This window comes from Oncorhynchus gorbuscha, linkage group LG06 (assembly GCF_021184085.1).
Source record: "Oncorhynchus gorbuscha isolate QuinsamMale2020 ecotype Even-year linkage group LG06, OgorEven_v1.0, whole genome shotgun sequence".
NCBI lineage: Eukaryota > Metazoa > Chordata > Actinopteri > Salmoniformes > Salmonidae > Oncorhynchus > Oncorhynchus gorbuscha.
The window spans coordinates 33,501,984-33,526,720 of NC_060178.1; the positions used below are offsets into that span (position 1 = coordinate 33,501,984).

At 42.0% G+C, this 24,737-nt stretch overlaps 1 protein-coding gene across 2 annotated transcripts in view; it reads right to left on the reverse strand.

Moving 5' to 3' along the window:
• Positions 1-24,737, reverse strand: part of LOC124037874 (capping protein, Arp2/3 and myosin-I linker protein 3-like) — a 53,480-nt gene that overhangs the window by 16,647 nt on the left and 12,096 nt on the right. For both annotated transcript variants that reach the window (XM_046353054.1, XM_046353053.1), the window contains exons 12-31: positions 24,555-24,641; positions 23,839-23,948; positions 22,565-22,642; positions 22,300-22,376; positions 21,701-21,805; positions 21,386-21,455; positions 18,764-18,845; positions 12,427-12,526; positions 11,989-12,043; positions 11,248-11,420; positions 11,086-11,154; positions 10,438-10,531; positions 10,108-10,206; positions 5,669-5,788; positions 3,475-3,588; positions 3,179-3,354; positions 2,873-2,960; positions 2,485-2,604; positions 2,344-2,410; positions 1,751-1,938 (exon numbers count right to left, since the gene is read on the reverse strand). In XM_046353054.1, the coding sequence (XP_046209010.1) occupies positions 1,751-1,938; positions 2,344-2,410; positions 2,485-2,604; positions 2,873-2,960; positions 3,179-3,354; positions 3,475-3,588; positions 5,669-5,788; positions 10,108-10,206; positions 10,438-10,531; positions 11,086-11,154; positions 11,248-11,420; positions 11,989-12,043; positions 12,427-12,526; positions 18,764-18,845; positions 21,386-21,455; positions 21,701-21,805; positions 22,300-22,376; positions 22,565-22,642; positions 23,839-23,948; positions 24,555-24,641 (2,072 nt within the window). The remainder of the gene's footprint in view (positions 1-1,750; positions 1,939-2,343; positions 2,411-2,484; positions 2,605-2,872; positions 2,961-3,178; positions 3,355-3,474; positions 3,589-5,668; positions 5,789-10,107; positions 10,207-10,437; positions 10,532-11,085; positions 11,155-11,247; positions 11,421-11,988; positions 12,044-12,426; positions 12,527-18,763; positions 18,846-21,385; positions 21,456-21,700; positions 21,806-22,299; positions 22,377-22,564; positions 22,643-23,838; positions 23,949-24,554; positions 24,642-24,737) is intronic.

Consider the following 24,737-nt stretch of genomic DNA (forward strand, 5'->3'; position numbering starts at 1 on the left):
GTTTTTTAAAATAAAAGCACATTTTTTGACCATTAAAATAACATCAAATTGATCAGAAATACAGTGTAGACATTGTTAATGCTGTAAATGACTATTGTAGCTGGAAACAGCTGACTTTTTATGCAATATCTACATAGGTGTTGTCGTGTCTTTGGCTATGTCACATTAAGTGATATGACATGCTATTCTATAAAATCCTTTCTCTGTGATTAATATTACCTGATTGGGCTAATCATGTAAATGTCGGGGCACCACAAAATAATATTTATAGAGCTTTTATCTTCTGAATAAACTCTTAAAGACCTAGTAATATTTTACATCAATAGCAGTCAATATTAATTGTCAAATTATTTCAGTCTCATCTGAAATTGTAAATGATTGGTTATCTTCACGAACCCTGGCTAACAAGTTGAATCAGCAATACAAAATTGGGTTTAATTATTTATTTACTAAATACCTAACTTATCACACAGAATTACATATGCACAGAAAGAATCATACCTTGATCACAAATTACGTCATAAAGGAAAACGTCCCTAGAGCGCGGAACAGATATGATAGCTGGTTACACAAAGAAAAGGGGCTGGGTTTGAGTGAAAGAGCGGGAAGACTAAGTAACAAAGGAAGAACCTGTGCTATCGTAAATACAGTATCTTATGCATTCTAAATTACCGCCCATTTGGAAAAGGAAATGCAATAAATATTTACTCTGAGCTGCGCTTCGGTAGGTTGGTCGTAGATGGAAGGCCAAGTTGCCCAACCGAGTCCTTTGTCCTTTGAAGAATGTCTCTGGTGGTAAATTGTATACGTTGTAGTAACATCGTTGTGTGGTAGACGGGATACTCTGTCTGTTCTTTCCTAGCCCACGTTTGCAGCTGCTGTTGCTAACTCATCGGCTAGGCGGTATCACTTCTGTAGTGAATAAGAGTTTAAAATTCATACCATTCGCAACCAAAGCTCACGCTGAGGTTGGCTTAGTTCTGTAGTTGACATGTTAGTCCTTTTAACGTATGGACCGTCGTCCTCACATCCTCGGAACAGGAGGTTACATTTTCGTCAAGGCTTTATATAGTGGAGCGAGAAGGGTGTGTTTGAAAAGTTTTATAACCCATGTCTCTTCACAGGGGCGGGCCACTGATTGAGCAGAGCCCTAAACTTATGAAAACCCAAATCTCTCATTTGGAAGCTAAAATTACATTTAATCTCTTCACAAATAATTTTATATTCAAACATGTAAATTGAACAACAATTCCATGTGAATCCGATAACTACAATGTGCAGACTTTCCTCTGTAGAGTTTATGTCATCCTATCATTGATGAGAATGTCTCAGATGACAACCGAACTGACATCAAGGACAGTTTTATTGCTTATTCAATCAGAACAATAGTTTTCCGCTGTGCTAACATAATTGCAAAAGGGTTTTCTAATGATCAATTAGCCTTTTAAAATTATAAACTTGGATTAGCTAACACAATGTACCATTGGACCACAGGAGTGATGGTTTCTGATAATGGGCCTCTGTACGCCTATGTAGATATTCCATAAAATATTTGCCGTATCCAGCTACAATAGTCGTTTACAACATTAACAATGTCTACACTGTATTTATGATCAATTTCATGTTATTTTAATGGACCAAAAAAAAGGCTTTTCTTTCCAAACCAAGGACATTTCTATGTGACCCTAAACTTTTGAACGGTAGTGTATATTCCATACGGCGTGAGATCCTAATGTCAGCTTCCTCTTACTGTGTCAGAGGGGGCGTGTCCTGCTCGGTGTCTCCGTGGGGGCCTCGGCCTAACCCGTGTCACATGATGTAGAGGTGCACCCTGGGTCGGGAGTTCAGACAGCCCCTCACAGGATGCGGAGCGAGAGAGGGCTGAGAAAGAAGAGGACGTAGAGGGGGGCGGGGAGGAGCTGGAGTCATCACACAGGCCTGAAAGAGAGAGTGAAAAAAAGATGGAAAGATGACGAGATGAGAGCGAAACAGATGCATAAAAGGGAGAGAAATTGAGAAGGAAGCAGCGAGAGTGTAGAAGTTCCCTTAGCAGTCATGTGGTGCTGTCATCTGTGCTTGAAATAAACACTGTTTAAAAACTACAACAATTGGCAACTGCACTCAAATATGTTGAGGCAGTAATGGGTTCAGGTTGGCATGCACACAAGCCATTAGTGGCTCACTCAGAGAGAGAGAAGGAAGGAGAATGAGGGAGAGGGAAAGAGGGAGAGAAAAACAGACACAGCAGGACACAGTCACTAATGGACCTATAAAAGAGAGAGAGCTGGGAGGAAGAGAGAGATAGAGGGATATAGAGAAATAGTGGGACGGAGACATACTCACTCAGTCTGGTTGAAACGGGTCGTATTCGCCTAGTTCTAGAGCTGTGCTTCTTAATGGCAATTGTGTCCTAGAGAGGGAAGAGAAAGATGTCAAAACACCAACACACATCCTAGACAGACAATGTCAACACACAATGCTTACTATGCTGGTGCCCAGCTCCTCGTCTGTGATGTCCAGAGAGTCTCTGTGTCTGTGTGACCTCCGGCCTGTCCCTCCATCACATGTCCCCTCCCAACGCTTCACCTGGGACACCTGACGTGTCTGGGACAGGGAGCAGACGCTACACATGAATAAATGTATTATGAAGGTTGTTATACAGCAACGCTCATAAAGGTGTTATGACTGGATTCATAAAGATGCTATAAAGGTTGTTATGAATGATACTGCTAAAGTGTATACTGGTGTTATGAATGCCTTATTTGTGCCCCTTCAAGTAAAGTGTTACTGGTTATGGTAGGCAAAAGGTGACAGAATCGATATCCGGCCTATAGACAGACAGACACACAGACAGACGGCAGCATGTCTATACCAGGGTCTTTTGAGTGGCGTAGAGCTCCTGCAAGATCTGATCCACAATGGAGTTGGTGAGATATGAAACCACTGAGAGCTTCACCTCTCTGGGAGAGGGGGAGAGAGATAAAGAGAGGGAGAGGGAGCAGGAGAGTGAGGCAGGGCGGAGAGGAGGGGGAAGACAGTATGATGGAATTAGTTCACAGATACCCACACTGACTAAATTAAACAAATAAGACTGCATCGCTTATCTTCCTCCTTCAGCTCCCCCTCTTTTTCCTTCCTTCCTTCCATCCCTCCCTCCTTCCCTCCCTCCCTTTCTTACTCCAGCGCGCGGTGGATGTCCTGAGCTGCTCGCTCCATCAGGGCCGTACGGATGGCTGAGCGAGGGATGGACACACGCTCAGAGACGGACGAGAGCGGAGGACTCAATCTCTCTGCGGCAGAGGAGGACAGCGGACACAGCTCACGACAGAGAGACACCATGGAGTCAACTATCACCTGTCAATCAACAAGCCAATTAAACAATCAATAAATCAATTCAATATTCAACCATTCCATAAAAATATGAAGAAGTAAATAAAAGGTTTATATAAATATGGGATGTATTGAGGATTGCACCTGTAGTTCCTTGTCAGCTGCCTTGGCCAGTTCTCCTGCCAGTGAGTCCAGTCTCTGTCTGACTGGCCCATCTACTGACAGCACATGAGCTAGCTCACAGAGGGAGGGGTACAGCTGAAACAGAGAGAGAGAGAAAAAAAGAGAGGAAGAGTGTGTGTGTGTGAGAGAGAGAGAGAGAGAGAGAGAGAGAGTCAAATTAATACACAAATAATGGGGTTGATGTGTGCCATTGGGATCAAAATGTCAAAATGATTTCAATGCAGTTCCACATGTATAAAAGTTAATATATGCAAATGTACCCATTAACTGCACCAAATACAACAACATAGACAAAGGACTATACATCTTTTAAGCAGGGTTCATACAGACATTGGCAAGTCAAATTCAATGTTATACAATTATATAATTTAAATAATTATACATATAAGGCCTAATATATATCCCCAACCCCTCCCCCTAAAAAGCATGCAAAAAGTGTCAAAAAGTAGGCCATTATTAACACTTTAAGAATAATGCTTTTTTTAGGCCTTGCCAATGCATTGATATTCAAATTATTATTATAGTACATTCTAAAATATGTGAGAATAATGTGGACATTGCCTGACTAAATCGATGATGGTGATTTTTCTGTAGCCGACGCGGGCACACATAATAAAGTTATGAATAGCGGTAGCATTAATCTCTCCATTTGAATGGTGAGCATCGCTGTTTTTGTAATGCGAATTTGACCAAATACCAGGTTCCTTTTTGAATCGAAGGATTTGTATGGAAAGCCAAGTTGAAGGCAACATTAGATCTTGTCGTCCTCAAAATAACCGCACATGGGAGCGCAACACCACTCAATTGAAGCAGCGGGAAACAAACGAAAGTGGTCACATCTCTCACAGAAATGTATATATATAAAAACAAAATCACGGATAATTATAAAGGAGCAGGAGAACTTGCAAAATTGGCTACAATAATTACAATGACTTTTCAAGCACCAACTTCAAGTAGGCTACTTCAAGCCACTTGTATTTCTTTAAATTGCAGGTGTAACAATGGAAACTAAAATGTATTTGTCATGTTATTTCATTACCAGATCATATTGTGGATAAGCCCATTATGTTATGTAATTTGTTGTGATTATATCCAGAATAATTCATAGGAATAGCGTTGGGTGTTGCGCAATAGTCCAATTGCGCACAGTAGACTCCGTGTCCAATCCGAGGCAGAAAAACATATGAAAACATGAACACGTTAACTTGATGCTTTCTCTGTTAAATCTAAAAAAACGACACTACTGTAACTCACGCAGACAACAACAGGTGATCAATTTGCTAAGGATATTAGATCCAATGTGGATCCAGGCACACCAGCGTAAGGAATGAGACACCAACATTTTCTGGACATTCCTCATTAACACCTTTTTTTTCCAGCACTTGGGCTGTTGTTGCATTGCATGTGCTATCACAACAGCTGTTTATCACTTGATTGTCATTCAGAAAATTCCTTCCTTGGATCAGATGATGATGTGTGAAAATACCAGGGCATATCTAATCAGCTGGACACCAAATGCACATCCAACAAGTATTATGCATAATTATTGAAGAACCATTTGAATGACAGTATCGATTTAGGTTTTAAGTATCAAGGTAAGGTGACTCTGCTGGTTAAAAGCATTTGATTTTGCAATCGCGTTTATTATTTTAGATTTGTGTGCCCGTGAAAACTGGTTTCACCCCGTAACATAAGAAGACGCGAAATGCTAGGTAGTTACAGTGCATTTCTGAGATCTCTATACAAGAAAAAGCCAGAGCCAGTATTCTTATAGAGTTACATTTCTAATTGAACGGATTAATGCTTAATATATGACGACAATTTACACTGCCGTAAATGCAAGGACAGAAAAGTAATGTTTCATGTCACACGATTGTGGGAAAATCCGTCAAGACACTAAACATGATTAACGGATAAACAGGTTTTAAATCAACTCGTGAATTGTATTGAATATAGCTATGACCCCACCTTATATCGTAATGTAATGACATGGCAAAATTTGCCAGATTAGAATCAATGACGTATCAACAGCTGTAACAAGTTGTCCAGTGTGTGAAATCCTCACTGATACCCTAGTAGGAAGACCACATACACTTAAACACTCAACTACAATCGAGAGATTAGAGAAATGATTCACGTATGCACACACGCTCACCGCGCGAGAGTTCCTGGCCTCCTTCAGCACTTGTTTAGCAGCTTGAATCTCCTCCATCTCCCCTACTCCACGCAGCACACACACCTGCTGCTGCACACGCACACACAGACGCTCCATCACCTGGGAAACAGAGAACAGAGAATGCATACATACTGTGTGTGATTGAGAGACAATGAGTTGAGCCATCATCAGAGCAATATTATTGAGAGACAATGAGTTGAGCCCTCCTTAGAGCAATAAGCCATCATTAGAGCAATATTATTGAGAGACAATGAGTTGAGCCCTCCTTAGAGCAATAAGCCATCATTAGAGCAATATTATTGAGAGACAATGAGTTGAGCCCTCATTAGAGCAATATGCCATCATTAGAGCAATATTATTGAGAGACAATGAGTTGAGCCCTCCTTAGAGCAATAAGCCATCATTAGAGCAATATTATTGAGAGACAATGAGTTGAGCCCTCCTTAGAGCAATAAGCCATCATTAGAGCAATATTATTGAGAGACAATGAGTTGAGCCCTCATTAGAGCAATAAGCCATCATTAGAGCAATATTATTGAGAGACAATGAGTTGAGCCCTCCTTAGAGCAATAAGCCATCATTAGAGCAATATTATTGAGAGACAATGAGTTGAGCCCTCATTAGAGCAATAAGCCATCATTAGAGCAATATTATTGCTCTAACATGGCTCAACTAATTGTTTCTCAATTACACACATAAAACTAACACACATATAGAGTGCATTCCGAAAGTATACAGACCCCTTTATTTTTTCCACATTTTGCAACGTTTCATCCTTACTCTAAAATGTATTAAATAGTTTTTCCCCCTCATCAATCTACACACAATATCCCATAATAACAAAGTAAAACAGGTGTTTTAGAAGTGTTTGCAAATGTATTAAAAATAAAAAACATTTCCATAAGATTTCAGACCCTCAGTACTTTGTTGAAGCACCTTTGGTAGCGATTACAACCTCAAGTCTTCTTGGGTATGACACTACAAGCTTGGCACACCTGTTTTGGGGGATTTTCTCCCACTCTTCTCTGCAGCAGCTCCTCTCAAGCTCTGTCAGGTTGGACGGGGAGCGTCGCTGCACAGCTGTTTTCATGTCTCTCCAGAGATATTAGATCGGGTTCAAATCCAGGCTCCGGCTGGACCACTCAAGGACATTCAGAGGCTTGTCCCGAAGCCACTCATGCGTTGTCTTGGCTGTGTGCTTAGGGTCGTTGTCCTGTTGGAAGGTGAACCTTCGCCCCAGTCTGAGGTCCTGAGCACTCTGGAGCAGGTTTTTTATCAAGGATCTCTCTGTACTTTGCTCGGTTCATCTTTCCCTCGATCCTGACTAGTCTCCCAGTCCCTGCCACTGAAAAACATCCCCACAGCATGATGCTGCCACCACCATGCTTCAAAGTACGGATGGTGCCAGGTTCCCTCCAAACGCTTGGCATTCAGGCCAAAGCGTTCAATCTTGGTTTCATCAGACCGGAGAATCTTGTTTGTCATTTTCTGAATTCTTTAGGGGCCTTTTGGCAAACTCCAAGTGGGCTGTCATGTGCCTTTTACTGATGAGTGGCTTCCGTCTGGCCAATATACCATAAAGGCCTGATTGGTAGAGTGCTGCAGAGATGGTTGTCCTTCTGGAAGGTTCTCCCATCTCCACAGAGGAACTCTGAGACTGTGTCAGACTGACCATTGGGTTCTTGGTCACCTCCCTGACAAAGCCCCTTTTCCCCCGATTGCTCAGTTTGGCCAGGGGGACAGCTCTAAGAAGAGTCTTGGTGGTTCCAGACTTCTTCCATTTAAGAACGATGGAGGCCACTATGTTCTTGGGGACCTTCAATGCTTCAATACATGGAATTTTGGATTGGTCTCATGTACTAAACTGTGACGATCAAGCTTGGTATCTTTTTAAAGATCTGTTTCTGTCTTCACTTGACTCTCTGGCTCCGATGAAACAAAATTTGAATCAAACAGCGGTCAGAGAAATGGATCACTTCCGAGATCTTAGACCTCATAAGGAAAAGGGATCGATTATCTGGCCAGCTTCAGAAGGACAAATCTACAACCAGATTATGATGGTTATATTAACTGTAGAAACGAGGCAAGATAGAAAATGGATAAGGCTAAATTCCAACATTATATAGACGCCGTTAATGACAACTTACATCGGCCTTGTAAACTGTGGAAAATGTTAAAGGACATTGGCTCCAAAACTCCCCCATAAGGTAAAATCCTGTACTATTGGTCTGGATATTGATGATGTTTTATGTTATGACCAGGCAAAGGTTGGAGATTATCTTACCACATTTTTTACCACTATAGCCTCGTCTCTGGTTAAGAAGTTACCCACCTGCTCTGGACACTATAGCCAGTCTTTCATGAACAACTTTTACCATAGCAAAGATATCACAAATTATTTGTTAGAGCTGTGCATGGTAACAAAGGACAACGTTTCCAATCTACTATGCTTAATGAGCACAAACAAAGAAACTGGGCTGGATAACCTTCCTGCAAGATTCATAAAGGATAGTGATTGTGTCACTGCTAAAATGATAACGCATATTGTAAACCTTTCTATTAGTCGTGGTACATTTCCACAGGATCTCCAAGGTGGTTCCACTCCACAAGAAGAGCAGTAAAACAAATGTAGGAAACTACAGGCCTGTGACAATCTTCAGCACCCTTTCCAAAGTTGTTGAGAGATGATTTGTTTTATCAACTTAAGGGATACCTTAATTGAGCACAAACTTCTTTATGAACTCCAATCTGGCTTTAGAACAGCTCATTCCACTGATACTTGCCTTATCCACCTTTTTGACCACATTAAGCAGGAACGTGAGAAGGGGAACTATACAGGTAGGGTCATGTTAGACTTGCACGAAGCTTTTGACACAGTGGACCATGATATTCTCCTAATGAAACTGACATGCATATGGGTCTAAATGATGTAGCAGTGAATTGGTTAAGGTCTTATCTGACCAACAGAACACAAGTATGCAATGTTGGTGATGTTCTGTCAGACAAAGAAAAATCAGGTGGACTTTTCGGGCCTCTCCTATTTCTTATATACGTTTAATGATATGTCAGATACGGTAATGTGCAAACTCTTGCTTTATGCTGATGATTCAGACATACTGGTATTAGGGATGGATACAGTTTACATAGAGGAGACCATGAGTAAGGATTTGCATTTTGTTAGAGATTGGTTGTCTGACAACAAATTGTCACTACATTTGGGAAAAAATTCATCGATTTTGCTTGGATGAAAACGTAGATTGCTTAGGGCCGACTAGATAACGGTAAACTGTGCAGGCAATGAGATTGAATCTAAAACAAGTGTATCTTATCTTGGTGTTTCCCTAAATCAATACCTTTCTGGAAACCTGATTGCTGACAGAATTCTTTCGAAAAAAATCGACAATTTTATATCATGACACTAGATATTTTAACATTAAAGGTAAGAAACTGCTTGTCTCAACCTTGACTCAGCGTCATTTTGATAAATCCTGCTCTGCCTGGTATAGTGGGCTATAAAAAAGCTGAAAAAGAGAATGCAGGTCATGCAAAATAATGTTATCAGGTACTGTATATGCTGAATGTCCCCCCTAGGACCCACATAGGGATACAGGAATTCCGGGAGGTGGGCTTGTTGCCTTTGGAGCCAAGAGTGGACCAATTTATTTGAAGGATCGGTATGATGTGCAATTAATAGATTGTTTTAATGTGAAATGAATATGGGTGTTTTTTAAGGTTAGGGAGAAGTGCAAAGAATAGTGCTACTTTTTAGGATGTCAATATAAATGAACATATTTAAGGTTGTTTGTAATTGAGTCTTGCCTTTTAATCATTATATGTGTTATTGTTTTTACCATCGAGGACCACTTTGGAAACAAGCGTTTTAATTAATACTTTCAAGTGATATCCTCTGGATCCACATCGTACATTTTGTTGTATTTGTCTGGCGTTACCCAAAATAAATTCAATTCAATGCTGCATAATTTTTTTGGTACCTTTCCCCAGATCTGTGCCTTGACACATTCCTGTCTCGGGGCTCTACGGACAATTCCTTCAACCTCATGGCTTGATTTTTGCTCAGTTTTTGCCTTTCCAAATCACGTCCAATCAATTGAATTTACCACAGGTGGATTCCAATCACGTTATAGAAACACCTTAAGGATGATCAATGGAAACAGATTGGACCTGAGTTCAATTTCGAGTCTCATAGCAAAGGGTCTGAAAACTTAGGTAAATAAGGTATTTCTGTTTTTTAGAAATGTATAGGAACCTGTTTTTGCTTTGTCATTATGGAGTGTTGTGTGTAGATTGATTAGGACATTTTTTTATTTGATCCATTTTAGAATAAGGCTGTAACGTAACAAAATGTTGAAAAAGTCAAGAGGTCTGAATACTTCCAGAATAGACTGTACATTAGCTACCTGTTCAGCAGTGCTGGTGACCAGGCCCTGGTGCAGCCGTAGAGCCTGTCTCTGAGAGAAGCGCTGAGTCTGGTTGTTCCTCAGCAGAGCACGCTGGATCTGATGGCCACAGATAAAAACCATTCACTCACACAGGCAATACTACTGTGTGAAAATGGCAATGAAGCAGAGTCAATTGAAATGGAAAGGGCAGGAAGAGAGAGAGAATGATGGTGCCAGTACAGAAAGGAAGCATTGGAGGAAAGGAGAGGAAATGGAGAGGCAGAAGAAAGGAGAGGATGGTTAACTGACGGTTGGAGGGGGATTTAGATGGGAGCATAAGGAGCCCACCTTGGTCAGTGCCTGCTCTGCCCTCTCGGGGGCGCTACGGTACGCCTGGCTGATGTCACTGAGGGGGAGGGGCATGTACTGCAAGGTGAAGTTACTGGGCGAGAACACATCGGAGGTGAGAGAAAGACAAGAGGTTCGAGTTAGGAAGGAGACAGAGAAAGAAAGGAGATGGAGAGGAAGGAGACAGGGAAATAAAGGAGATAGAGAAAGATAGCTATAGAAAATTGCATTACAGACCCAAGGGTAAGGGTTAATAATCCCTGTGAACGGAATCCCTTCCAAAATACCCCCTTAATACCCCTAATGTGATCTATAGTCTAAACACATCCCTAGGCCATTTGAGATCGCAAGTTTCAATGTGTACAGTAAGCTAGGTCTGGTTCACATGTATCTGAGTTGATATATTAGCCAGCTAATTCTGAAAATTCTTTCTGAACAACAGGACATCAAAATTAGACACAGCTTCAGGCATCCCCATGTCTCTTGGAAGCTATTTATATCAACTCTCTCGCTTCCTGTATTTTGAGCGTACAAATTCATCAAAGGGGTCTGTAAATAAGCTATAGCGAGCTATAACGGATTTAGAAGACTGAGTGTGTGTATGTGTGCGAGCATGCATGTGTGTGTTTGACCAACAAATCGTCTCACTGTTCAAGGGCTCGAGCCACGTCCAGGAATCCTGTAGCTGAGGTGTTGTTACGATCCCACGTCACACTCCTTTCAGGACAGGGGAGAAGAAGTGTTAAAAACAACCATCACCATACCTGACAATACCCTCTATCTCTCTCCTTCCCGCTCTCTGTCTCTTGCCTGAGTGTGGTGTTGATCTGTAGGGCTTTGCTCAGCATCTTGGCTCCAATGTCCTCCAGGCTGTTCCCACTCAGGTCCACCTTACGTAGGCAGGTGTTACTACCCAGAGCATTTACTAGCACTGTACCGCGAGAACGCAGCCGCGAGTCAGCCAGGGAGAGGGACTGGAGGGCCTGAGGAGGGACAGGGAAGAGGGAGAGAGAAAGGGTGTGGCGTGAGGGAGACGGGAGAGGGCAAGGCAGTGGGGGTGAGATGGTTGGGTGAGAGGTAAGGGTGGAGACCAGGTGAAAGGTAAGGCAGAAGAAGAGGGTCGGACAGGACAGAGGACAGAGAAGGAGATGACAGCGGAGAGAGATGGTAAAACGCTGCTATGAACAGTTGGGAGCAGTGCTGAGGAGAAACGTAGGAACTCAGCATTTGTAATAAACAGAGCGATGTGTCATAGCTTTGTACACAAAGTGAATCATTCAGAAGGCACAATATGTTACATTCCGCAGTAACATGGAGTGATATACATTAAGGAAAACACCATTTTGTAGAAGATAAAGAGTTTGAGAGAGTACCATGTCAAATACAGTATGTGTGTGTGGTGAATGTCAGTATTTGACCATGAGTTTTCACTGAGTAAATGAATGTCTATAGTGTTTGTGCGTTTGTGTAAAAACTCTGCAGTACAATCAGTGAATATAAAATGGAATATTATATTGTGTAATGTGTGAATGTTGACGCATTCTCACTCACACATTCCTCCTCCTGTATGAGTTGGACCAGCTTCTGTAGGATTTCCTCCAGCACCCTGTAGATAGAGCCATGGGGAGAGAGGCAGTTCAGGCTACACTCAGCAGGAGTTCTGGCACTAGTCATTTCCTGCCGCTATCGTAATCATCCCAGTCTGCCTGAGGAAAATCAAGCTGTGAAGCAAACTGACACACGCACACACATGCACACGCATGCCCCCACAAACAGACACCCACACACAACCACACACACACACACACACACACACACACACACACACACACACACACACACACACACACACACACACACACACACACACACACACACACACACACACACACACACACACACACACACACACACACACACACACACACACACACACACACACACACACACACACACACACACACACACTGTGCCTTTGTAGTGCTTTACCTGCTGCTCTTGATGTTGAAGTTCTTGCCCAGATACAGGTGCTTTAGGGAGGTGTGTCTGGAGAGAGCTGGTAGGACTGAGAGAAGGTCTGCATCCAGCCCTGTAAACACAAACCACAAACCCAACTACATCAAATAAACACTTTATCTTCGCAATTGGCTACCTGATTATTGCAGCTCAACGGGTATAACTTTTGTTGACAATCTCAATAGCTTTTGGAAACATAAACCAATTTTACAAGGAGGATGGGATCCACCCCAATAATTTGGGTTCCTGGATCCTTTCACAGCATTATAAGGCTGCGTTGAGACAAGGACGTATCAATGACCCAAGCCCAGCTCAGTTAATCCCTACTATTGTGTCGCTAAGTTGTCACAATGCTTCAGCAAATGTACATTATCCCAGGGGAGTAAGTAACCTAATGTATGTCCCTCTAACTGTCCTGCTGATCCTACAGCTATTGTATGCAGTAATCATGTGACTATGAACCAGAGATATACTGTTAGCACTCGGGCGGTGTGCCCAAGTAGGAAATACACTGTGTGCAGCTCACCCTGCACTAACATACATAACATGCGCATGAGAGGATCTGTGAGACGAATGGGAGAAACTCAACATATAAAGGTGTGACAAACTTGCAGCGTCACACCCAAGAAGACTCGATGCTGCCAAACTTATGTACATTTAATATTAACATTTTTTAAATTGTAATGCATTAGCAAAAATGTCAACAAATTCAATGTTTGCTTTGTCATTATGGGTATTGTGTGTAGATTGATGAGAGAAAAAAAAGAATTTCATGAATTTTAGAATAAGGCTGTGAAGTCAAGGGTTCTGAATCATTTCAGACGGCTCTGTATGTAGCTTAAGAAACACGGTTCATGAAATCAATAACTTGCTAGTAACAGATGACATTCATATTCTGACTATCTCTAAAACTCACTCAGATAATACCTTTGATGATACAGTATAGCAATACATGGTTATAACATCTACAGAAAAGACAGAAATGCTCATGGTGGAGGTGCTGCTGTTTATATACAGAACCACATTCATGTAAAGCTTTGAGAGGATTTCATATTAAATACTGTTGAAGTAATATGGCTACAGCTTCATCTGCCTCATCTAAAGCCCTTTCTGGTGGGAAGCTGCGATAGACCACCAAGTGCTAAAAGTCCGTATCTGGATAACATGAGTGAAATGATTGATAATGTATGTGATATCAACAGAGAGGTATATTTCCTCAGTGATTTAAATATTGACTGGCTTTCATCAAGCTGCGCACTTAAGAAAAAGCTTCAGACTGTAACTAGTGCCTACAACCTGGTTCAGGTTATCAGTTAACCTACCAGGGTAGTTACAAACAGCACAGGAATAAAATCATCAACCTGTATTGATCACATCTTTACTAATGCTGCAGAAATTTGCTTTAAAGCAGTATCCAAATCCATTGGATGTAGTGATCACAATATAGTAGCCATATCTAGGAAAACCAAAGATCCAAAGGCTGGGCCTAATATAGTGTATAAGCTAATAAGCATGCACCCATTAAGAAAATGACTGTAAAAACTGTTAAATCCCCATGGATTGATGAGGAATTGAAAAATTGTATGGTTGAGAGGGACGAGTCAAAAGGAATGGCAAATAAGTCTGGCGGCAAAATATATTGAGAAATCATGTGACTAAACTAAATAAAAAGAATAAGAAACTATACAATGAAACAAAGATAAATGATAGAAAGAATGATGGAAACAAGCTTTGGAGAACCATAAATGAAATTAAGGGCAAAAAGGCAAACTCAGCTCCATCATTCATTGAATCAGATGGCTATTTCATCACAAAACCCACTGATATTGCCAATTACTTTAATGATTTTTTCAGTTGCAAGATTAGCAAACTTAGGCATGACATGCCAGCAACAAACACTGACACTGCACATCCAAGTATAACTGACCATATTAGGAAAGACAAGCATTGTAATTTTGAATTCTGTAAAGTCAGTATGGAATAGGTGGAAAAATATTGTTGTCTATCAACAATGACAAGCCACGATATTGCGGACGATATTTCCACTCCTACTTGCCGTATCTTCAATCTAAGCTAACTAGAAAGTGTGTGCCCTCAGGCCTGGAGGGAAGCAAAAGTAATTCTGTGTCACGTTTGTCATAATAAGTGCACCAAAGCGCAGCGTGATCTGGGTTCCACATCTTTTTATTACTAAGTGAAACTCACAGCAAAACAAAACAATAATCTCAAACAAAACATGACGCTAACAGTAGTGCTAACAGGCAACTATCCATATTCAAGATCCCACAAAACTCAAAGGGGAAATGAATGCCTAAATATGATCCCCAATCAGAGACAACAATAAACAGCTGCCTCTGATTGGGAACCATGCCAGGCCAACATGGAAATATAAATCACCTAGATGACCCACCCGAGTCACACCCCGACCGAACCAACATAGAGAATAAAAAGCTCTCTGTGGTCAGGGCATAACAATCCGCTACCCATGAATAGAGAAGCCCCCTTTACTGGCTCAAATAGCCAACCAATCAGCCTGTTACCAACCCTTAGTAAACTTTGGGAAAAAATGGTGTTTGACCAGATACAATGCTATTTTACTCGAAACAAATTGACAACAGACTTTCAGCACGCTTATAGGAAGGACATTTAACAAGCACAGCACTTACACAAATGACTGAGGATTGGCTGAGAGAAATTTATGATAAAAAGCTGTTTTGTTAGATTTCAGTGTGGATTTTGACATTTTTTTTGACATCATAGTCTGCTACTGGAAAAACATATGTACGTATATTGTGGCTTTACACCCCCTGCTATATTATGGATAAAGAGTTACCTGTCTAACAGAATACAGAGGGTGTTCTTTAATGGAAGCCTCTCCAACATAATCTAGGTGTGCCAGTGTGTCTATGTACACTACCGGTCAAAAGTTTCAGAACACCTACTCATCCAAGGGTTTTTCTTAATTTTTTACTATTTTCTACATTGTAGAATAATAGTGAAGACATCACAATTATGAAATAACACATATGGAATAATGTAGTAACCAAAAAAGTGTTAAACAAATAGCAACCCTTTGCAGTGATGACAGCTTTGCACACTTTTGGCATTCTCTCAACCAGCTTCACCTGGAATGCTTTTCCAACAGTCTTGAAGGAGTTCCCACATATGCTGAGCAGTTTTTGGCTGCTTTTCCTTCACTATGCGGTCCGACTCATCCCAAACCATCTCAATTTGGTTGAGGTCCGGGGAGTGTGGAGGCCAGGTCATCTGATGCAGCACTCCATCACTCTCCATCTTGGTCAATTAGCCCTTATACAGCTTGGAGGTGTTGTCCTGTTGAAAAACAAATGATAGTGACACTAAGGCCAAACCAGATGGGATGGCGTATCACTGCAGAATGCTGTGGTAGCCATGCTGGTTAAGTGTGCCTTGAATTCTAAATAAATCACCAGCAAAGCACCGTCACCAGCAAAGCACCGTCACACCATAACACCTCCTCCTCCAAGTTTTACGGTGGGAAATACACATGCAGAGATCATCCGTATCTCACAAAGACGCAGCGGTGGGAACCAAACATCTCAAATTTGGACTCCAAACCAAAGGACAAATTTCCACCGGTCTAATGTCCATTGCTCGTGTTTCTTGGCCCAAGCAAGTCTCTTCTTCTTATTGATGTCCTAGTAGTGGTTTCTTTGCAGCAATTTGATCATGAAGTCCTGATTCACACATTCTCCTCTGCTGATGTGGAGATATGTCTGTTGCTTGAATTCTGTAAAGCCTGCAATTTCTGAGGCTGGCAACTCTAAAGAACTTATTCTCTGCAGCAGAGGTAACTCTGGGTCTTCCATTCCTTTGGCGGTCCTCGTGAGAGCCAGTTTCATTTTAGTGCTTGATGGTTTTTGCGACTGCACTTGAAGAAACTTTCAAAGTTCTTCAAATGTTCCGTATTGAATGACATTTACATTTACATTTAAGTCATTTAGCAGACGCTCTTATCCAGAGCGACTTACAAATTGGTGCATTCACCTTATGACATCCAGTGGAACAGTCACTTTACAATAGTGCATCTAAATCTTAAAGGGGGGGGGGGACCTTCATGTCTTAAAGTAACGATGGACTGTCATTTCTCTTTGCTTATTTGAGCTGTTCTTGCCATTATATGGACTTAGTATTTTACCAAATAGGGTTTTCTTCTGTATACCACCCCAATACCTTGTCACAACACAACTGATTGGCTCAAACACACTAAGTAGGAAATCAATTCCACAAATTAACTTTTAACAAGGCACACCTGTTAAGTGAAATGCATTCCAGGTGACTACCTCATGAAGCTGGTTGAGAGAATGCCAAGAGTGTGCAAAGCTGTCATCAAGGCAAAGGGTAGAAATTTGAAGAATCTCAAATCTCAAATTTATTTTGATTTGTTTAACACTTTTTTGGTTACTACATGGTTCCATATGTGTTATTTTGTAGTTTTGATGTCTTCACTATTATTCTACAATATAGTAAAAATAAAGAAAAACCTTTGAATGAGTAGGTGTTCTAAAACTTTTGACCGGTAGTGTATGCGGATAACTCAACACTATACACGTCAGCTACTGCAGCGAGTGAAATCACTGCAACACTTAACAACGAGCTGCAGTTAGTTTCAGAATGAGTGGCAAGGAATAAGTTAGTCCTAAATATAAAAAATATAAAAAATAAAAGCATTGTATTTGGGAAAGATCATTCACTAAACCCTAAAACTCAACTAAATCTTGAAATAAATTATGTGAAAATTTTGCAAGTTTAGGTGTCTAAACTGCTTGGAGTAACTCTGATTCTAAACTGTCATGATCAAAACATGTTTTTACAACAGTAGCTAAGATGAGGAGAAGTCTGTCCATAATAAAGTGTTATTCTGCCTCTATCAACAGGGCAGGTCATTCAGGCTCTAGTGTTGTCACACCTGGACTACTGTTCAGTCATGTGGTCAGGTGCCACAAAGAGAGATGTCGGAAAATTATAATTGGCTCAGGACAGGCCAGCACGGCTGGCTCATACATGTACACAGAGAGCTAACATTAATAATATGCATGCAAATCTCTCATGGCTCATGGCTCAAAGTGGAGGAGATATTGATTTAATCACTACTTGTTTTTTGTAAGAAGTATTGTCATGCTGAATGCAATGAGCTGTCTGTTTAAACTACTAGCACACAGTTAAGACACTCATACATGCCCCACAGGACATGACACCAGAGGTCTCTTCACAGTTCCAAAGTCCAGAACAGACTATGGGAGGCGCACAGTACTATGTAGAGCCATGGCTAAATGGAACTCTATTCTACATTGTGTAACTAATGCAAGCAGTAGTGTCAGATTTTCAAAAACAGATAAAAATACACCTCATGGAACAGCGGGGACTGTGAAGAGACACACACACAGACATAGATAGACGCTTACACATACACATGATAAGACACGCACTCTACCCACACGTACAAATTGATTTAGTATTGTAGATATGTGGTAGTGGAGTAGTGGCCTGAGGGATCACAGTTCATGTGCTGTGAAAAGTGTTATGACATTTAATGTCATGTAATATTTCAACTGTATATAACTGCCTTAATGGACCCCAGTAAGAGTAGTTGCTGCCTTGGAAGCAGCTAATGAGGATCCTTAATAAATACAAATACAGAGCCCCCACAAATACAAAACTATCTCAAAAGTGGCAAGCACACAGCCCACTCATACAAAACATGCTAAAACACAAACAAAAACCTAAGCTGACTGAGTGGTGCAGATTTCTTGTGTGTGCCACAGTGGTGTAGAGCTGTGGTTCTCAACTGGTTTGGGACCTTGGGACCCAGATTGAACCAGGATGTCTCAGTCACGACCCAATATTCGCATCGCGAAAACTAACGGCCAAGATTCAATCAGGAAAACTATTTTTAATGCTATATTGATAGTAAATGTAGCAATTATATGACAAGGTAATAACATTCCCATTCTCTATTTCATTGTAAATAAATTACATTTTGCCCATATTCTTGATGAAAAATGTTCATAAACTCACTGGCTTGAGGCCACAAAATCAACCAAAATAGCGCTGCTAATAGCTCCATATTGAAAATACTGTGACTGAAGAAAAATTGTTCAGAGATTACGTTATTTAATTATGTCATCATTTCTACACACTTTCTACCTGGTTTAAGTTGTTTAAGTTCAGAAAGGAGTATTTCTGTACTCAGACTTCTTTGGGTCACGACTTGTGTAGAGTGCAGTGTACCATATAAGGCCATAGTGGTGCAGTCTGTCATTGTGCTCACCGTTGTCAGAGATGTCCAGGGTGGCGATGGAGGAGACCCTGGGGAACAGCTCCTGGATCACAGAAGCTCCTGCAGATTTCAGCTGGGAGAGAGAGAGAGAGAGAGAGAGAGAGAGAGAGAGAGAGAGAGAGAGAGAGAGAGAGAGAGAGAGAGAGAGAGAGAGAGAGAGAGAGAGAGAGAGAGAGAGAGAGAGAGAGAGGGAGACATAGAGCGTGCGTGCAAGAGAGAGAGAGACAACATTTGTGGAAGGAGGACTTTCAAAGCACAATAAGACGAGACCTTGACAAAAGATAGTTTCTATGTACAGTGCCTAGGGAAAAGTATTCAGACCCCTCAATTTGTTCCACATTTTGTTATGTTACATCCTTATTCTAAAAATGTATAAATCGTTTTTCCCCTCATCAATCTACAAATACCCCATAATGAAAAAGCAAAAACAGGTTTTGAGAAACTGAATTTGTCACGCCCTGACCTCAGAGAGCTTTTTTATGTCTCTATTTTGGTTTGGTCAGGGTGTGATTTGGGTTGGCATTTTATGTTCTTTGTTTCTAGGTTTTGTGTTTCTATGTTTTGGCCGGGTATGGTTCTCAATCAGGGACAGCTGTCTATCGTTATCTCTGATTGGGAATCATACTTAGGCAGCCTGTTTGGCCACCTTAGGTTGTGGGATGTTGTTTTTTGTTAGGTCTGTGTAGCCTTCAGAACATGACGTTCGTTGTTCTTTTGTTGTTTTGTTTGGTGTTGGAATTAAATAAAGAATCATGAACACGTACCACGCTGCACCTTGGTCCACTTCTTCCGACGGCGTTACAGAAATATCACATTTACATAAGAATTCAGACCCTTTACTCAGTACTTTGTTGAAGCAACTTTGGCTGCGATTACAGCATCAAGTCTTCTTGAGTATGACGCTACAAGCTTGACACAACTGTATATGGGGAGTTTTTCACATTCTTATCTGCAGATCCTCTAAAGCTCTTTCAGGTTGAATGGGGAGAGTTGCTGCACAGCTATTTTCAGGTCTCTCCAGAGATGTTCAATCAGGTTCAAGTCCGGGCTCTGGCTGGGCCACTCAAGGACATTCAGAGACTTGACCTGAAGCCACTCCTGCGTTGTCTTGGCTGTGTGCTTAGAGTCGTTGTCCTGTTGGAAGGTGAACCTTTGTCCCAGTCTGAGGTCCTGAGCGCTCTGGAGCTGGTTTTCATTAAGGATCTCTCTGTACTTTGCTCCATTCATCTTTGCCTCCATCCTGACTAGTCTCCCAGTCCCTGCCACTGACTTCCCCACAGCATGACACTGCCACCACCGCGGTGCCAGGTTTCCTCCAGATGTGATGCTTGGTATTCAGGCCAAAAAGTTCAATCTTGGTTTCATCAAACCGGAGAATTTTGTTTCTCATGGTCTGAGAGTCCTTTAGGTGTCTTTAGACAAACTCGAAGCGGACAGTCATGTGCCTTTTACTAAGGAGCGGCTTCCGTCTGGCCACTCTACCATAAAGGCTTGATTGGTGGAGTGCTGCAGAGATGGTTGTCCTTTTGGAAGGTTCTCCCATCTTCCCAGAGTATCTCTGGAGCTCTGTCAGAGTGATCATCGTGTTCTTGGCCACCTCCATGACCAAGGCCCTTCTCCCCCGATTGCTCAGTTTGGCCAGGCGGCCAGCTCTAGGAAGAGTCTTGGTGGTTCCAAACTTTTCCATTTAAGAATGATGGAGACCACTGTGTTCTTGGGGACCTTCAATGCTGCAGAGTTTTTGTTGGTATCCTTCTAGAAACCTGTTCTTGCTTTGCCATTATGGGGTATTGTGTGTAGATAAATAACTGCGCAGCAACACTCCTCATCCAACCTGACAAAGCTTGAGAGGATCTGCTAAGAAGCATCGAAGACACTCCCCAAATACAGGTCTGCCAAGCTTGTTGCATCATACCCAAGACTCAATGCTGTAATAGCTGCCAAAGGTGCTTCAACAAAGTACTGAGGAAAGGCTCTGAATACTTATGTAAATGTGATATTTTATTTTTTATTTTTTATAAATGAGCAAATATGTATTATAACCTGTTTCTGCTTTGTCATTATGGGGAATTGTGTGTAGATAAAAAAGGGAGGGGTCTGAATACTTTCCGAATGCACTGTATATAGACAGGTGTGTGCCTTTCCAAACCATTTCCAATCAATTGAATTTACCACAGGTGGACTCCAAACAAGTTGTAGAAACATCTCAAGGATGATCAATGGAAACAGGATGCACCTGGGCTCAATTTCAAGTCTCATAGCAAAGGGTCTGAATACTTATGTAAATAAGGTATTTCTGTTTTTTATTTTTTATAAATGTGCCCCAAAAAAATGTAACCTGTCTGTCGTTATGGGGTATTGTGTGCAGATTGCTGAGGAAAAAATGTTTACTTAATCACTTTCAGAATAAGGCTGTAACGTAACAAAATGGGGAAAAGGTCAAGGGGTCTGAATACTTTCCGCAGGCACTCTATATCTACTTTACACTAAGTCTTTACTTGAAACATAAAAAAATAATGCCAGAGAGACAGAGATGGGAAATTATAAAGGCCAGCAGGAATTGAATGTTCTGTGTGCAGTCACAGACAAACAGACAGAAAGACAGACTTGTACCTCACAGCCACTGATGTCCAGGTGAAGGTCATTAATGTGAGGGTTTGTGGTCAGACCTATGAAAAGAGACCTAAAGAAAGACAGAATGTGAAGAAAATACAAACAATATGTGATAGGTGGAAAGGGTATTGACTTGTTTTACAACAACAAAGACCATTTTTCCTCCTCCTCTGTCTGCAAGTTCACACCCTTTAACTCAGTCTCAAGTGCCATAGTGACCAGTGTGTTGTGCAGCTAAACTTGCCCCTGTCATTCTAGTGAGCTGTAGGTGTGTGAGAGAGAGCAGGGGAGAATAGGAGAATAAGGGGAACTGACCTCAGGGCATCAGGGGGTAGCTTTATAGAGGCCAGGCTGACATGGGTGAGACTGAAGGCCGAGCTGAAGAACTGACGGAACAACGGCAGGGTCTCCTTCACTTTCCTGGGAGAAGAGAGAGGTCAGAGGGAGGAGAACGAGAGAGGAGAGGGAGAGCAAAAGGAGGTATAGATGAGTGGTATAAAGTGGCGAGAGGATTGAGATTAAATGAGAAAGAGAGAGAAAATGAAGCTGGCCAAAGAGGAGGGAGCAAGTTGGGTCAGATGATAAACAGCTCTGCTTAAATATTCATGAGTCTTATCTATGCAGACAGCTCTGCAAGTTCTCGTTTAAATCGACCCGACACACCCACAGAGAGGAAACACAATGTTCCAGCGGTTCCCACAAAGCTCATTTCTGCTTTCTCATTTGAGGGAGCAACAGAGATAAAGGCAGATAGAGAGAGTGAAAAGAAAAAGAGAGAGAGCAAAAGATGAAGCCTGAGGATTCTTGCCTGAGGATTCTTGCTAAAATTAGTGGTCTATCTTCACTCAGAGCCTCAAAGCGTTTTTCTGCCACATCACACCAAATAAATAGTTCATCTCAAATATGTGACTAACCTGTGTGAGAAGGAATTTTTGGAGAGATTCAAGTAGGAGAGATCAGCACAACACCCCCTCAGCAGAGCCCCAAATAGCTACGCGAGAGATGAGAGACAGTTGTGTTGTGCAATTTTAGTGGGAAAGAGAAAAAGATAGGGTTTGAGGATTATAGAGGATGAAAAACAGAGACAGAGGTTGCAAAGGGTGTAGAGAAACTCATTAAATCCTACATTATATAAGTGTGCAAATGAAAATCTAACTCACAGCGCCACTAGATACTCACAGAGTCAACAGCACAGTCAGTGTCAGACAGGTCCAAATGGACCAGACAATTAGGCTGGGAAAGGAAAAGGTACAGATTCTGTAGAAAGGGAGAGAAAAGACAATAATGTTTAACTGAGAAACTCACGCACAAGGCATAATGAGTGCGTTTACTTTACCTTTGGTTTGTATACAAAGTGTGAGTGTATGTACACTGAGTTTACAAAATATTAGGAACACCTTCCTAATATTGAGTTGCAACCCCTTTTGCCCTCAGAACAGCTTCAATTTGTCAGGGCATGGACTACAAGGTGTCGACAGTGTTCCAAAGGGATGCTGGCCCATGTTGACTCCAATACTTCCCACAGTTGTGTGAAGATGGGGCCACAGTGGCTAGATGGGGCCTCCCGAGTGGCGCTGTGGTCTAAGACACTGCATCGCAATGCCTGCTGTGCCACTAGAGATCCTGGTTTGAGTCCAGGCTCTGTTGCAGCCGGCCGCGACCAGGAGACCCATGGGGCGGTGCACAATTGACCCAGCGTCGTCCGGGTTAGGGGAGGGTTTGCCGGCAGGGATGTTCTTGTCCCATTGCGCTCTAGCAACTCCTGTGGCGGGCCGGGTGCAGTGCACACTGACACGGTCGCCAGGTGTACAGTGTTTCCTCCGACACATTGGTGCGGCTGACTTCCGGGTTAAGCGGCATTATGTCAAGAAGCAGTGCGGCTCGGCTGGGTTGTGTTTCAGAGGAGGCATGGCTCTCGACCTTCGCCTCTCCCAAGTCCATACGGAAGTTGTAGTGATGGGACAGGACTGTATCTACCAATTGGATACCACGAAATTGGGGAGAAAAAAAATGTTTTGAAAAAAAAAAACATTTAAAAAAGACAAATAACAATAATTAAAAGTTGGCTACATGTCCATTCTTGATACACACGGGAAACTGTTGAGTGTGGAGAACCCAGCAGCGCTGCAGTTCTTGACACAATCAATTGCGCCTGGTTGCGCCTGGAACCTACTACCATACCCCGTTCAAAGAAACTTAAATATTTTGTCTAGCCCATTCACCCTCTGAATGGCACACATACACAATCCATGGATCAATTGTCTCAAAACTTAAAAATCCTTCTTTAACCTGACTACTCCCCTTTATCAACACTGATTAATGTGGATTTAACAGGTGACATCAATAAGGGATCATATCTTTCACCTGGATTCACCTGGTCAGTCTATGATAAGAGCAGGTGTTCCCAATGGTTTGTACACTCAGTGTATGCGTTTATGTGTGTGTTTTCTGACCGAAGCGTCCTCCCCAGACAGGACCCCAGGGTTCTTGCTCAGGTCCAGGTGCAGTAGAGAGTTGGAATACTCATCACTGGAGCACAGAGCTTGAGACAGAGACACCACACCTGAGACACACAGAGAGAGTGAGGGGGAAGCCATGAGAGATGCATTCAGCTAGCTAATGCAGGTTTACCAAAGAGGGGGGGGGGACACTTCAGAACATTTTGAATTATGTGATTCTCACCTACATCTGTCAGTAGAATCAGACTGTGTAAGCGTGTGCAGTATCATTCTTAATTCAATATTCAGTATTCAAACTCTCAATAAGTGTGGGAAGTAATAGAGAGCAGGTCGCCTGAAAGATGGTTACCATGGGGACACATCGTAAATCGCGAAGCTTCTGTACAGTAGAAACAAAACCTGAAAACACACTGAGCTGTTCAGGGGGGACTTACAGGAGGTACAGAGGTTTATATCACCTCCGCTATAAATCTAGCATGCATGGCTTAGTGGCCTGTTCAACCAGCAGCTTCATAAAACCCAAATGTAGTCAAAGGTGTTCATGAACTGATTCTCCAGCTGACTCCAACTGCCTGGTATTAATGTCAGGGGGCGCTGAGGGGATGTGTATGCTTCCGTAACATGGAGGACGACAGGGAGGTGGGACCTTCTCTCTGGGTGGGGCTGGTAGAGAGATTGAGAGATGGAAGGAGAGACGAAGCAGTCCAAACCTTTGGAGTTAAGGGAGGTCTTGGAGAGGTTGAGGAGACGCAGTCCTTTGCTGAGACGACACACCTGCTGGATGAGGTTAGACACACCTACACCGAAAGAGAGAGACAGAGGGAGGAGAGATGTCACTAAAACAGAAATAGGCTAAATGTGTGAGTCTAACAGGAAAATAAGGCATCTGCTTG